Here is a 13,873-nt window from a genome sequence, read left to right on the forward strand (position 1 = left end):
AAGATCTCCCACCTCTAGAAACTCAAAGAACAACCAAACTAGATTCAGAGCCACAACCTCGGATCAGTCCTGAAGCTCTTTCTCCAAAACCGCGTTCTAGTGTCCAAGTTTGCAACGGGGGAGGCTGGGGGCTTGGCCTCAGTGCGCAAGTGTCTGGACAGCTGCTGTCATCAAACACACACGCTGAAGGGATCCGATTTTTATCATCACAGAAGCTTGAGGTCAGGATGTAAATCTTTGTGCTCGTCCCTTTCCCTAAATCGCTAGTGCCACCCCTCCTCCTCAAATACTCCCTCGATCCATCCTCGTCCTCTTACCCCTCTGCTAAAATAAACTCAGTGAGGTAAGCACTGGAGGCATCTTGGGATGAGTTTTATACAGACTGCTCCCTCTGTGCTGAGGAGTGTCAGAGTGGAGCGTGGAAGCATCCCAGCAACAGTAAAAGAACAAACCACACAAACACCCCAACCAGCTCCAACACCCGGCAAACAGGCAGGCAGCAGAAGCAAGAGAAGCAGGTAAGGACTAAAATAAGGGGAGTGCAAACCTTTGTATCATCCAAATAAGGAGTGACATAAGACACAGGATTCATAAATGACTGTTTATCAGAAGCATAACTGAACAGCTAAGTGAATATTTTTATTTTCATTGTAAAGAAGTAATCTGCCCGTTTTGTTTAGACCCATGACCGGAGTACGTGTGTACCAAAAAAATCTGCAGAATATACATTTTTTTCAAAGAAAGCTGGGCCACCTTTTAAAAAAGAGTATGGTGATGCAGTGCAAATCATCATTGACTATATGTATGTGAAATGAGTGCAGATTAAATGTAAACACTGACATGATTTTATTAATTTTTAACTTTGTTTTGACAAAAACTGTTTTTTATACTGTTTTTATACAGTTTTTTGTTTTTTTGGTTGGTTGGGTTTTTTTTTTTAACTTTTCTACAGGCGACAGACAGCCTGTAAGGGTTTGAGGACTTTATTGACCAAGTTTATTATTTTCTTGTACTCACTTGATATACGATTTCAGCTACTTAACGGTTTGCGGTCTCCCTTGTCATAATTTGGGTTTCATGGTGCACCAAACGCTCTCAGTGACTGACAGGCCCGGACTGCAGGCACCCAAGTTTAGAGCCCAGAGTCTTTAACTTTACAGTCATGATCTTATGAATATGGTTTAGTTTTAGTAAAATAATTAAGACCTTCTCTTTTCGTAATTTTGCCTCTGTGCACCACCACAGTGGATTTATGATCAGACAGTCATGTGACTATAGTGTAGCCTTTAGGCTTTAATTTGAGGGGTTTAAAAAAATACATGAACTCTTTGGGAATCACAGGCGTTTTTAAACACAGTCCCGCATTTTCAGAGGATCATAAGTAATTGGATTTTGATTTACAAGCAGGTTCTTGACCAGGTGAGGCCTATCTCTGTTGTTATTCTGTGGCAAATTAAATATTAAAGATCTGAAGTAGCCAAATTAGTACAATTGGTATTTTCTTAAAATAGACAATCCTTATATTTGTATGTATGTTACTTTGCCCAATTATTTTTGAGGACTGTTTATAAAATTGGCTGCAATTCCTTGAAAGTTAATGCCATACTTTTATAGAACCCCTTGAATTAAAGTTGCACTTCAATCACATCTTGACTGTGTGATTTCAAATCTATTTTGGTGTACAGAGACACAGCTACAAGCGTTGTGTGATTGTCCAAATATTTATGAACCCAACTGTATGTTCCGATGCCTGTGTATAACGTTCAGCATCAATAATGCCTCTCCAGATTTGCATAATATGGATAGTCTCTGCAATTTGCAGGTAGGTGCTTTCCACCTCTAAGCTGGATAGTCCCTTTCTTTTTTAACCCACAGGATGCAGAGAATTTGTGCAAGAAGTTGTTTATAATCCATCTGACCAAAAGATAATTCTCTACTTAACATATTCAGTATGAAAAAAAAATTCAGTTTCTCGTTTAAGAAATTGGTTTTCGATCTTTTGTAATTTTTTGTAATCTGTATTTCTTACATTTTACACAGAATCCAAACATTTTTCTTTAAGTACTGGGTTACATTACTAAGGATTTGTGGCATATGGGTGAGGGGTGGCATAGCTAAGTTTTATCAACATCAGTGATATAAAAATATCTAATTATAAAATGTCACTAAATCAGAAAGAAAGAAAGACAGATTAGAAAGATTCTGTGTTTATGTTATATGGGAGAAATTACACATTAGCCCTTATACTGATGATGAAAATGTATGTGTTCCTTAGAGGAAGCTGTGAATGATGATGCAGTCAGACGTGAATCACATGACTAAGCAGAGGTTGTTGCAGACTAAGGGTCTGTCTAAGGAAGTCAGGGGAGGTAAGTGTATTTTAGATGCTTTGTTTTATTACTGCCTATGTCAGGGCATCAGGAAATAGAACTGACATATGTGTACAAAACATTTGCATATTAGTTTCAATGCTTTTATGCACGTTGGTCTACTTCTTCTTTTAGTTGGTCCCTTTAGATCATCTACCTTTATCCCATTATCTCTCACAGAGGCTCTCTGCATGTCCTCCTTCACTACATCCATCTTCTCTGTGTTTTTTTTTTCTCGTGCCTCTATATTCAGCATCATTTCTCCACTATCCCTCTTCTATACGACTCATTCGAATCTTGTACATCCTGGTCACTCCCAATGAAAGTCTTAACATCTTCAGCACCACCTTCTGTCTTTTTGTCAGAGACACCATCTCCAAACCATACCTCATAGCAGGTCTCACTACCATCTTAAAAACCTTCCCTTTCCCTTCTGTCACAAATCCACCCCTAACACTCATCTCCACCCACTCCACCCTGTCTGCACTCTCTTCTTCACCTCTCTTGTGCACTGTCCATTGCTTTGGATCACCCCAGATATTTAAACTCATCCACCTTTACTGCATACACTCCTTGCATCTTCACCTTTCCACCTCTGTCCCTCTCATTCACACTCATGATTTCTGTCTTGCTTCTACTGACTTTCATTCCTCTTCTCTCCAGAGCATACCTCCGCATCTCCAGGCTCTCTCCCATCTGTTTGCTATTCTCACTACAGATATCTTCTGCAAACATCATAGTCCACAAAAACTTGTGTCCGATCTCATTTGTCAGCCCGTCCATTCAATTCAATTCAATAAAACTCTATTGATCCTGAAGGTTGACCCCGAAGGAAATTGGGTTAAGGCTGCCGACCTTTGCCAGCGCCATTTTTTTTTCCATCAATCATTGCAAAAAGGAAGGGGCTGAAAGTAATCCCACTCCCACCTTGAACCCTTCTGTCACTCCTACCACACACTTCACCAATCTCTCACTGTTCTCATGCAGGTCTTGTATCACCCTCACATACCTTCTACTCTTAACTTCCTCATGCAGGATCACAGTTCCTCATATTCCATAAAATAACGTGTGGATATGAGCCCATGTCCCATGTGACATATAGCATATCTGGGACCAACAGATTGAACTGAGCCAAACATCAGCACATGCTGGCCCACTGCCTGGAGAGAAATGAACTGTAGTATACTGAAATCCCCGGAAGGCCAAAGTGCTGTTGAAATTCTCTGCACATTCCAGTGGGGACCATCCCATTTGCACTGTTTGTTTTCCAGTTTTGGCCGCCAGCTACACTTTGAAACTAAGTCTCCTAAACTCAGCAAAATGTGACTCCCACCACTGAATTTTACACAAGCTGATCAAAGACAGCTCCTCCAGGATGGCACATGCCCAAACCTCCCCGAACACTTATCATGTGCAAGTAAGAGAGCCGCTCTTACACAAGTCTTTCATCCAAAGAGCCTATTTATATGCCGGTTACCCATGCAACCTTGGACCACAACAGACATTACACACCTCTTGACATCACCTTGAGGTTATTTGAGACCCTCCACAGTGCCGGGATATCACACAAGAAGAGACCCTGAGCAAAAGCTCTGAGGATACCAACTAAGTGAGGCTTCCCATGCTTTTACTTTTATATATAAGTCCCTCTCAGCTGTTTAATGTTGACAGAAATAAGAGGACCAGAGGGAACTTTATGATTTGCCAAAGGTCCTTAATAGCCTGTTGTTACTGCCCTTCTCCTTCCAAACGTCTGCAAGTTGCTGCCATCATTAATTAGCACCAACAGCTAAAAGTATTTATGGAGGGTCACATCCACGCTGCCTCACTGCACAAAATCTTGAAGCAAATTATTTTCTGTAGTATGAGCTGTAACTTAAAAAATGCCACGTGTAATCAGTTTTTAAAACATGAGTATCTCTTTGTGTATCCTGTTTTGCACAAGGTTTGAACCTGGGGAAGAAGATTAGCGTTCCAAAAGACGTGATGATGGAGGAGCTCAACCTTCTCTCTAATCGGGGTTCTCGCATGTTTCAGGAGAGACAGAAGAGGGCTGAGAGATTCACAGTAGAGAGTGCTGCCAACACCAGTAATGTAAGAAAGTGAGAGATTAGGAAACTGTTTCTCATGTGTATACTCTCTTGTAACAGCTTAGTGTGCTACATGGATCGAACAGTTACGATTAATAGCAAAAAAGCATTTTCTTAGCCCTTGTGCAATTTGTAGTACAGCAAGAGGCCACTTTACCTCACATCATGAAGAATTACTGCCATATCAGCATCACAACAAGGAAACTTGTTAGGAAAGTAATAAGTAAATTAACCCAGTATCTTTCCTAGGTTTATGCGGAGCCCATTCCTACCCAGCAAGTCATCCAAGAGGTGCAGGCAGGAAAAGAGAACCAGGCTTTCTCCATCCCTGGTAAGCATAGCCTGGTCATGAACCTTCAGAAGACTGTAGCAAAGAAGGGCAGTCCTGATGTCCTGGCTCCAGGTAATACACGACAATGAAAGGATTGCCAAGGACTGCCAAAAGCACAAGCCATGAGACTTGCTCGTTGCAATGCCAGTGCCTGGATAGAGGAAACGCTTGAGCAATGCATGGTCATTGTAGCACACTCTGGTTTGCAAGTGCTCACCTTTGTTTTGGAAATGCATCGGGCACATGGATTTGTTTGATGGTTATTGGTGCCAGGAGAGTTGGCAGTTTGTAGAAAGCAATTAAGTGTGAGCATCTTTGCCGAGTGCTGTTGTGTATTTGCCCCAACAGAAGGCACCGCTTACACTCTGACTGACAGTGAGATAAGCACTGTTTATTATCAGGGATTCACACTGAGATCTAATTACTGTAGTTCCTATTTCCTATTGACAGGGGTGATATCAAACATATTCATATTAGATCTGTGTCTGCTTTAATAAGGAGAGCTTTTATGATTTTTATCTAGTGGGTTTTGAGTTTTTTTTAGTTGAGCTCATTTACATAGAATTTAGCACACACTCACAACTGAAGTCAAACTTTTCTCTTTGCCCAAAGCGGTGTGCTATTTTTAGCCGCTGATACTACATTTTTGCTCATGTCAGGGTATTCCGGCCCTCTGAAGGAAATTCCTCGTGAGAAGTTCAACACGACGGTAATCCCCAAATCCTACTGCTCACCATGGATGGAAGCTTTGGGAGACAATGAGGAGCTCCTGAACACCCTCAATACTCAGCTGCCCCAGCCCCCACAAAGACTACAGGCTTCCAACTACAGGTGCTTCAACAGGTAAATCTGCCCTTTCACCCCAAATAAATCAAAAAGTGGTAAATCTTAGTCTGTTAGAAGCCCACAGTTCTACAAATAGTCCCACAGATGACCTCACCACCTTATCCATCACTATCATATCTTCCCGTCGGCTCCGCTCCATGTTTCCATGGTTTGAAAATTAATCCAGTGTCTGGCTTGCACTTCCTTAGGAGTGACGTATCTGTGATGGCTATTTTGAACACTGGCTCTTGAAAAACGATCTACTGAGGGGTTGCAAGCTTTTAAATGGCCCCACAGGACAAACCAGCACACGAAAGAGAATCACGTCTCTCATGGCACACAAGGAATTGCATCACACAAGCGAGGGCAGGACAAAGGTTACGCTTGGGCAGACGGATAAACGGAGAATATATGAAAGACCAACTGGCTTTACTCACTTGAAGCTGTCAGATAAATAAATTCTGACAGCCAGGTTGAAACTGAAGCCAATGTGGAAGGATCTTTTTACACACTTACAGTTATTATGAAGGCTTAATTAAATCTGAACTCTAACAGTGAGAGCAGCTGTGTTAGTAAAGGAGGTCAAGTTCACCCCCAATGCCTGTTAGGGTTTTTTTTTTTTTAACCGTTAAAAGAGCCTTCTGTTTAGAGCAGGGACTTCCAAATTCATATTAGGTATCATGTGAAAGACACCCGCTTTAAGGGAAGGAGTGTAAGCTAACACTTCTAGGTAATGTTCCACCATAAAGTGTTTACTTAACCACAAAAGACTCTTCTTTGTTTCTCAGATCTCCAATGCCATTTGGGGGCGCTGTGGCAAGCAAACGGGTGATCCCGGTGATCAGCTTTGAGGCTGTAGAATCCCAGCAACTTCCTGGCATCGCTCTGGACCGCATGTGCCGTCGCCCCAACTTCAACAGAGCACCCAGGGGATGGGGACCCGATTACTGCCCTGAATCTAATGAACTATGAAGAGAAGCTGACAGACTAAAAGAAGCTAAAGACTGAAACTCTGGCCTATGATCGCTCTTCTCCTCCTACAAAGACGAACCCTCTGTTAATCCTAAAGCACCGCAGGGGAGAAGAAGAAGAAAAAAAGTACTCCTGCATGATATACAAAGTGGTTTTCTACTGCCGAGTGGATTGATGAGCTGAGGCGAACTCCCAAGTTCATTACACACTCAGTCAAGTCCAGGACAATGCTGCCACAGGCTGATCAGTCCTACCTATTGTTCCTGTTTGTCACCTCGAGCAGTATCTGATCCCATCAATGTCTCAATGTCTGCCTGCCCTCTCCTTTCCCTTCACTCTGCAGCTTTACATCTTCTCTATTAATCAGAAGCTGCCAGACGCCGTTATACAAGTAATGATGAATAATGCACACAGAGACGATGGATGGAAAAAGTTAGCCGTTTTAATGACAAATGAAAACAATATTCAAAGAAAGCCTTACAATAAAGTAAGTCAGATGATGTCAGATAAAAAAGTCAACTGAAATTAACAGAATCTAACTGCACGTTATACTACACACAATGTGACAAATACAAGTTTAACCTAAGGAAAAACATTTTATATATACACACACAATGGTTCCTACCACAGGAGGCTTTGAAACCCGTGTGGTCAGCGCTCTTGTTTTTAAAGTCTTTTAAAACGTTAGGCGTTAGGTGTTCAGATGCCGTTTTGGCTACTTTTTGACAACTTGCAAGATCCTGGTTGTCGTCTCTCCAGACACAGATGGTGCTTCTTCACATCATTCACTGCTCTGCAGGTGGAGTATTTAAAAAAAAACATAACAAAAAAACCCGACTGTTTTCTATGCGATGTCCTGCTCCCAGACGTTGCCTTTGGGTTCACCGCCAGTTTGCAATGTGTCCTGACCAGGTTGAATACAAGGAGAAGAGCGACATCTAATAACAGCACGACTTCCCTCTGACTGCTAATCGCCATGACGTGCTCCATGTGCAGCATGGGCACCCATGCGCTGAGGATCCTGAGAGGGGTAGTGGATTTGACCTGGAGGTCTCATGCTCATTGGAGGGGGCATAGGCGGGGCCATGGGACCCATGTGGTGAAACATTGGAGGGCCAAAGCCTAAGGGAGCAAAGGAAATAAACATGCTAAGTATCTACAATTACAAACTGTGTACACCTATGTAAGTGACTAAACCAAGACTGATGCCTTTAAAAAAAAAAAAAATTCATAAACTATACTATAAAATACACATTAATAAGTCATAATTTTACCTGGAGGAGGTGGATTGATGCCTGGAGGTGGGGGTAATGCAATGTTCATGACAGCAGGAGAGGAGCTGGGGTCAAGGTTGAAGTAGTTGGCAGGAGGCTCTTCATCTAGAGCTGGCGGTGGAGGCAGAGCTAGTGCAAAGAAGAGCAAAGTTTTAGAAACTAAACAGGAAATGGCAACAGGCCAGCAAGATGTTTTTATGTCCGATTTTGCCAAATTAGCCCAATTCTACACGCACAGATTTCATATTAACTCATTCACTGCCATTGACGTCTATAGCCGTCAATTGCAGTGAATGAGTCAATGGGTTTAACTCATTCACTGCCAATGGCTGGCAGTGAATGAGTTAATTGAGAGTTTGTAAAACAACAAATAAGAATTAGATGCAGACATCAAACAGCATGCAACAGCTCGCTTTCTCCTCTGCTCGCTGTGTCTGACAGCTGAACCTGAGCTGCAGTACATACGCAGTCACAGCAGATGAAGTGTCCGTTCCACTTGGATTCACATGAAATCTGCAAATGTGGCAACTTCCTCCAAGGTTGTGTGGAGCTGCACACAATCTTATTTGTGCTCTAAAGTGCAACTACCTTGAAACACTGAAAAAAAGGAACGGCAGACTCTTTGCTTTACTCCAAAAGTCACATTCACTCAGCTTTTTTTCCCCTCTGCAGTGACTCTATTCCCCACCAGTGTCAGTACAGAACTGAAGGTTTAAGGGAGAAAAGCTAAAATGACTGGTGTGGGACAGATGATGAACTGAATAGCTCAGTATAAGATAAATAAGGAACATTTTTAACCCTAAATCAAGCACAGCTGAAATCCTGCCCATACACACCTACCACAAATGCTCAGCGCCGCAAGAACAACTCTAAATGTTCTTCATGCACGCACACACACACACACATCCTCACACTCTTCGAGACTCACCTCCAGGCAGTCCAGGCACAGGATCAAGTCTGGTACCCATCTCACTGACACCATCTTTGATTCCCTCCTTTCCTCTTGCTGCCTGGGACCTAAATGGGCACACAGCACAAGTCAAACAATGACTAATGACACTGCAACATTCACCATCCAGGACAAAATCAATTTTAAGCCTCCTGCCTGACATAATTTGATTAAACTCTTTCTACATTTCCACTTTGAGTCAAGCATTATGTCAGGGCATTACCTTTAAACATGGCAAATTATCACTTTTAAAATTGACATCTTTACCTAAATGGCTCTCCTTGGTGGGGGTTTATGGGAGTTAAGCTTATAAATCAGATTGCAAAATGATGTTTTGTAATTTACATTGTTATGAGCCCCCTTTAATGGATTCAGTACCTTCTGGTGTTGCTCTTAATATTCACAAAGCTGGACAATGTTTAACTTTTGATCGGATTCTTACCTTCCCCACTTGACAGTGAGTCTTCGTCCGTTAATAATGAGTTTGTTGAAGGACTTTTCAGCAGCCGTTTCAGCTGACTGCCGCGTGGCAAACTGGATGAAAGCGCACTGCTGCCTTTGGACTATGGTAATGGTTCGGATTTCACCAAACTGGTAGAAGTGACTCCTGCAATGACACAAAATAGTGAAATAAAAATACTTTGTAAATTTTGCTGTGTTGCAGTAAGTAGAAATAACAATATCCGCTTGTGGCTGTAACCCTCTAGCCGGCAACAACAGCTGTCTAGCCTAATAATACATGTAGCGGAAGCTTTAGAAGAGTTTATTAAGCAGGCACGAAAGATAAGTGTTACCAATTTAGAATCTGACCAAACGTGACATATGACCACAATCTCTTCTTCTTTTCCTGACTTATTTCTTTGAGTAAAAGTCAGCAAATTGCTCTCGTAGAACATCCCATCAGCATTTTGTATTACTGCCAAACGCCCTTGCTATGCATCGCGGAGAAGGAACAAATATACATATGCTACGATCATTACAGTGTAATGCTATGATACATTATATTGTGGCAACATTCTATTCTGACACTGCACCGATCAATTGAACTGTCAAATGTACAACAATAAACGACTGTGGGATTTCTATAAAATATTCCTATAGGCCATATAAATGTCGGCACTCACAGGGCCCTAGGCAATGTTTATACAAAGTTTCATCAAGATTAGTGCACTTGTGTTGGAGGCGATAAGGAGCATGCAAAGATACATACGCTATGATCATTTTAGTATAATTAGACATTTGCATTTTGTATTATTCTAACCAGCTCATCTTTGTTTGTGCCTGATTTAAATAGTGATGAGAGAGATAAGATAGGAATGGAACAGATGGATGAATAGACAGCCAAAAACACAATGCCTCCAGCCACAGCTGTCCCGGGCATCGAGGCATAACAATAAATTATCACAGCAAGCTGTAAAAGAGGTCATTATGAAACAGAAATGCTTACTTGAGGTCTCCATCTGTAACAGTGTCTCCCAACCCCCCAATGTAGAGAGTGGTGATGGATTTGTCCTCTGGTGGGTCCAGTCGGGGCATAGTTGAAGCCCGCTTTAGTAATTTGTCAGCCACTGGGTCATTGATGCCATAGTAACGATCCTTTATGTTTTGGTCTGCTAGAGGGTCATCAGGATCTGTGGGCTTCTCATGCCTGTGTAAAGAGGGCAACAGAAAAACAATAAATATGATATGAAACTTCAACTAACCCATAGCGATGTCTTAATATATGTGAGCTGATATCAAAAGAAAGAATCAGCTCCATGGAGACTAGCATCATGGCACTCACCTGTAGGGACATTCCTCCCCTCTCTTACACTCTCCCTTGACCCAGAAGGAGCAGATGTGTGGCCGGTTCCTCTTGTAATATGGTGTGGTCCGAGCCAACTTCAGCAACATATCACTAGAACTTGGAGCCTTACCAAGCTGGCCCACTGGCCGAGTGCCATCGGAATTGGCTATCTGTAAACAAAGAAGTCCAGAGAGGCATGATGGATGGAAAATCTCTCTTATGTTTGCTTGAAAAAAAACCACTGGATCAGACATTGGACCAGTAAAGACTGTTATCACTGTGCAAGCATAACAACTTAAAAAATAAACAAACCCAAACCAAAACAAACAAACAAAAAAATCATACTGCAGTCATGAGAAAGGAGCTTACCTCTCTCTCCATGTTCTGTGTGTAGTACTCTTTATTCACATCTGACCGAGGAACCTCATCTTTAACGGAGAGTCCAGTGTCTCGGACTTGGATAGGCAAACCTGTCAAACACAAGATATGACAGGAGGGTTACGCTCAGAACTATATAAATGAGGAGCTCATGAAATCTGCACAGCGACAAAACCCAGAGGAGACTCACCATACTCCAGGTCCAGCAGACATGTCTGACAAACATTTTTCATTTTACTGCAGGTCTGACAGACTTCTGTCTTTTTGAAACGCATCCGTGTTCCTGGACACCATCGGAACACTGTAAAGGGCCGAGCACAGATCTGATAGGCGGAGAGCGACGTATTAGAATAGAATAGCCCTTTATTGTCATGCATCAAAAAGGCCTGTACAATGTGGGCTAAATATGTACAATTTAAACAGTTAAGGCACCCCCCCCCCAAACAAAAACAAAAAAAACATACCTTGCATTCTTTCCCATATTTTTCCTTGGTCTGTAAAACAAAGCATGACCATATTTGGACTTGCACATTTGCTGGTATTAACACTACAAGCAAATAGTTTTGAATTTGCTATGAAAGCACAGGGATGCTCACTCACCATACGAATGTAAGGATTTTCTCCTAAACATGTCTGACACAAAATTGGAAAATCCTGAGGAGAAAGAAGAACCGTGAAAATCAAGCACTGTAATCTTCGGTTTATCCAACAATTCCTTGAATTAAGTTATTCAACAGACCGACTTGGCTCCCCATCTCTGCTTCACCTTCTGCTGTGAGCACCTTGGCACACGTACAGGTAAGACTGAATACAAGACGTGCTATGGGACCTATTTTGCCATCTGTTAAAGGATGCTGTTTCAGTCCAAGTGCTGGGTGCTGAAAACGGCCTTGCCCTAATCCATCTCACAGACAGCATCAGCCAAACATCTAAATATAGGCAGATCTTATGGCTGAAGCGACATCTACATAATCTAGGGTTGCAAAGTTTATAGACTAGCATCTTAACAAAACCAACATTGGATAAATGCCCTGTGGTGTCATAGCTCAATAAGGGAAACTGATTTGTTGCCTTATAGGGTAAGTAATGTTTAGGTAGGTCACAAACACGTTTTTTGTTTCCAACTAAGGACTGGTCTGTTTGTGACCTTATATAACAATCAGTCGCTGTTGAATTTACCCAGTAGTGTAAAGACTTTATTTTTAGACTAAATTTTCTCTAATATTTTCGCCGCTGTCAAACCTGCCTAACAAGAAGGTTCGTTTTTTCAGTGTCACTTAGAGCGGTTCCACCCAGGATGATGTGGCTTTTTTCGTTTCCTCATATTCATTTATATAAGCAAATTTTCACCCGCCTACCATCGTTTTAGCATTGTTAGCCTGCTAGTGCTGGCCTTTATAGGTGCAGCCAGTTAACTATCACACAGCGCAGGGTTAGGTTACGTTAGCAATGATAGCTGTAAGCTCAGTCACTGTCGTTTTTACTACACTCTATAATATGGTCTCGTTGGATCCAGTGGAAAAAGGTATGTTCCATGAACTAATGTAAAATATCGAAAGCAATAATGTACACAGGTGAGCTAATGAAGCTAGCAGCCACGCTTCTACAACTAGCTACCGCTAGCTAGCGGAAGGCTAACTATCGAGAAAACTGACTAGTTTAATAAAAAGCTAGCGTGTTTCGCGATTATATTAACTCGTGAAATGAAACGTAACATAATGTGCTTCAATCATTGAAACCACTCGGCAACATATAACCCCAATAAAACGTACCGCGTCTTCCCAGTTCTGTCTGTTGTAAGTGTTGGAGCCTAGGGAAGTCGCCATTTTGCAGACTGTGGATCAACCGGAACGGGTTGCCAGGTCTGTGCGTGAAAAACCACCCCAATAGCCAATCAAAACTGGCGCCCACATCAGCCAACGCTGGTAGCGGTACAGGCAGCGGCTGGCAGAGAGTACCTGTAAGTGGATGACATGTGAACTAGAACCAGTTTGCTGGGATATGTAAACATGTATATAACTGCTTAGTCATGTATGCATTGTTTCATTTCAAAAATGAATTTGTATTTATAGATGTACATGTAAGTTCCTTCGAAATGTGTCTACTTAACCAATAATTTTTACCCTGCAGCATTTTAACTGTAGCCCAGTTCCGGGAAAACTGCAGAACTGGCAACCCTGCAGACCTCGCTCTACACTGGGCGAAAGGCGACACATTTTTAAATTGACTATTGTTTTTACTTTTAAGTCTAGGATGTGTTCTATCAGGAGTCAGTTTGAGGATGTGTTTCGTTTAGCGGGATGTGGGAATCTTGTGTAGTCTGCGAGACTACAAAAGCCCACAATGCACCGCGGGCCAGATAGCCACGTTTCACCTAAGGATGTCGCTCTATTTCAAGAAACTATCAGGTTTACGATAAAATAAAATGGGAACGTAAATATCAGAGAATAACTGTCAGTATAGTAGAAATACTAACCCCGACTCGTCCATCTGCACCTTGGGTGTAAACCTGAGTGTGTTTTTGTTGTGTGCTTTTCCCTTTGGCTCTATGACACGAACTGTTAATTGTGAAGGTGTATAATATTAATTTACCCCAAAAACAGAAAACGCAACTGGTGTTTTTTGAGTATGTCTTAAAAAAAATCAGTGACCTAATATGATATGGCTTACAGCCTGTGGGGAGGTTTAAAATGACTTTAATGCTTTATTTGCTTAACTGAGGTGCTGATACAGAGATATTTGTTGTAAACAAAGGCTGTAAAGCGCTATTTCCGGAGACAGGGAAAAACAGAAGACAGACAGACTGCTTGGTTGATGTGTGAGAGCTCGTGTAGGCCAATTGTGTCCTCGACACACACACACACACACACACACACACACACACACACACACACACACA

The 13,873-nt window shown here is 42.0% G+C and overlaps 3 protein-coding genes across 4 annotated transcripts in view; 2 read left to right on the plus strand and 1 right to left on the minus strand.

Annotated features, from left to right (window-relative positions):
- Positions 1-407: 407 nt before the first annotated feature.
- LOC147337908 (myozenin-2-like) lies at positions 408-9,872 on the plus strand. 2 transcript variants are annotated; one of them, XM_086312761.1, is made up of 6 exons: positions 408-518; positions 2,276-2,369; positions 4,315-4,463; positions 4,709-4,862; positions 5,450-5,633; positions 6,404-9,872. In XM_086312761.1, the coding sequence occupies exons 2-6, from the start codon at positions 2,288-2,290 to the stop codon at positions 6,585-6,587; spliced, it is 753 nt and encodes a 250-aa protein (XP_086168887.1). In that variant the 5' UTR covers positions 408-518; positions 2,276-2,287; the 3' UTR covers positions 6,588-9,872. The 2 variants fall into 2 exon arrangements, with proteins under 2 accessions (XP_086168887.1, XP_086168895.1); XM_086312769.1 differs by having other exon boundaries at positions 4,709-4,790.
- rbm22 (RNA binding motif protein 22) lies at positions 7,010-12,912 on the minus strand. The gene is made up of 11 exons (XM_086312741.1): positions 12,747-12,912; positions 11,575-11,628; positions 11,439-11,468; positions 11,165-11,297; positions 10,966-11,066; positions 10,594-10,766; positions 10,258-10,458; positions 9,253-9,417; positions 8,790-8,878; positions 7,862-7,990; positions 7,010-7,709 (listed from the first exon to the last, which is right to left on the minus strand). The coding sequence occupies exons 1-11, from the start codon at positions 12,798-12,800 to the stop codon at positions 7,555-7,557; spliced, it is 1,284 nt and encodes a 427-aa protein (XP_086168867.1). The 5' UTR covers positions 12,801-12,912; the 3' UTR covers positions 7,010-7,554.
- The window catches only part of LOC147337910 (bifunctional heparan sulfate N-deacetylase/N-sulfotransferase 1-like), a 49,994-nt gene continuing 48,544 nt past the window's right edge, over positions 12,424-13,873 (plus strand). The window contains exon 1 of the mRNA XM_086312728.1: positions 12,424-12,499. The gene's annotated coding sequence lies outside the window, so the exon portion shown is untranslated. The remainder of the gene's footprint in view (positions 12,500-13,873) is intronic.

This window comes from Aulonocara sp. 'chitande type north' Nkhata Bay, linkage group LG2 (assembly GCF_057382095.1).
Source record: "Aulonocara sp. 'chitande type north' Nkhata Bay isolate Kocher_YH1m ecotype deep benthic linkage group LG2, A_spYH_male_GT1.1, whole genome shotgun sequence".
NCBI classification, from domain to species: domain Eukaryota; kingdom Metazoa; phylum Chordata; class Actinopteri; order Cichliformes; family Cichlidae; genus Aulonocara; species Aulonocara sp. 'chitande type north' Nkhata Bay.

Bases quoted from the DNA above. Each gene is read 5' to 3' on its own strand.
- LOC147337908 (XM_086312761.1), top strand. From the start codon at position 2,288: ATGATGATGCAGTCAGACGTGAATCACATGACTAAGCAGAGGTTGTTG. The intron at 2,370-4,314 runs GTAAGTGTATTT...GTTTTGCACAAG, and splicing joins GTCTAAGGAAGTCAGGGGAG to GTTTGAACCTGGGGAAGAAG. The intron at 4,464-4,708 runs GTAAGAAAGTGA...TATCTTTCCTAG, and splicing joins GTGCTGCCAACACCAGTAAT to GTTTATGCGGAGCCCATTCC.
- rbm22 (XM_086312741.1), bottom strand. From the start codon at position 12,800: ATGGCGACTTCCCTAGGCTCCAACACTTACAACAGACAGAACTGGGAA. The intron at 11,629-12,746 runs GTACGTTTTATT...CTTTCTCCTCAG, and splicing joins GACAGAACTGGGAAGACGCG to GATTTTCCAATTTTGTGTCA. The intron at 10,767-10,965 runs GTAAGCTCCTTT...CTTTGTTTACAG, and splicing joins CACAGAACATGGAGAGAGAG to ATAGCCAATTCCGATGGCAC.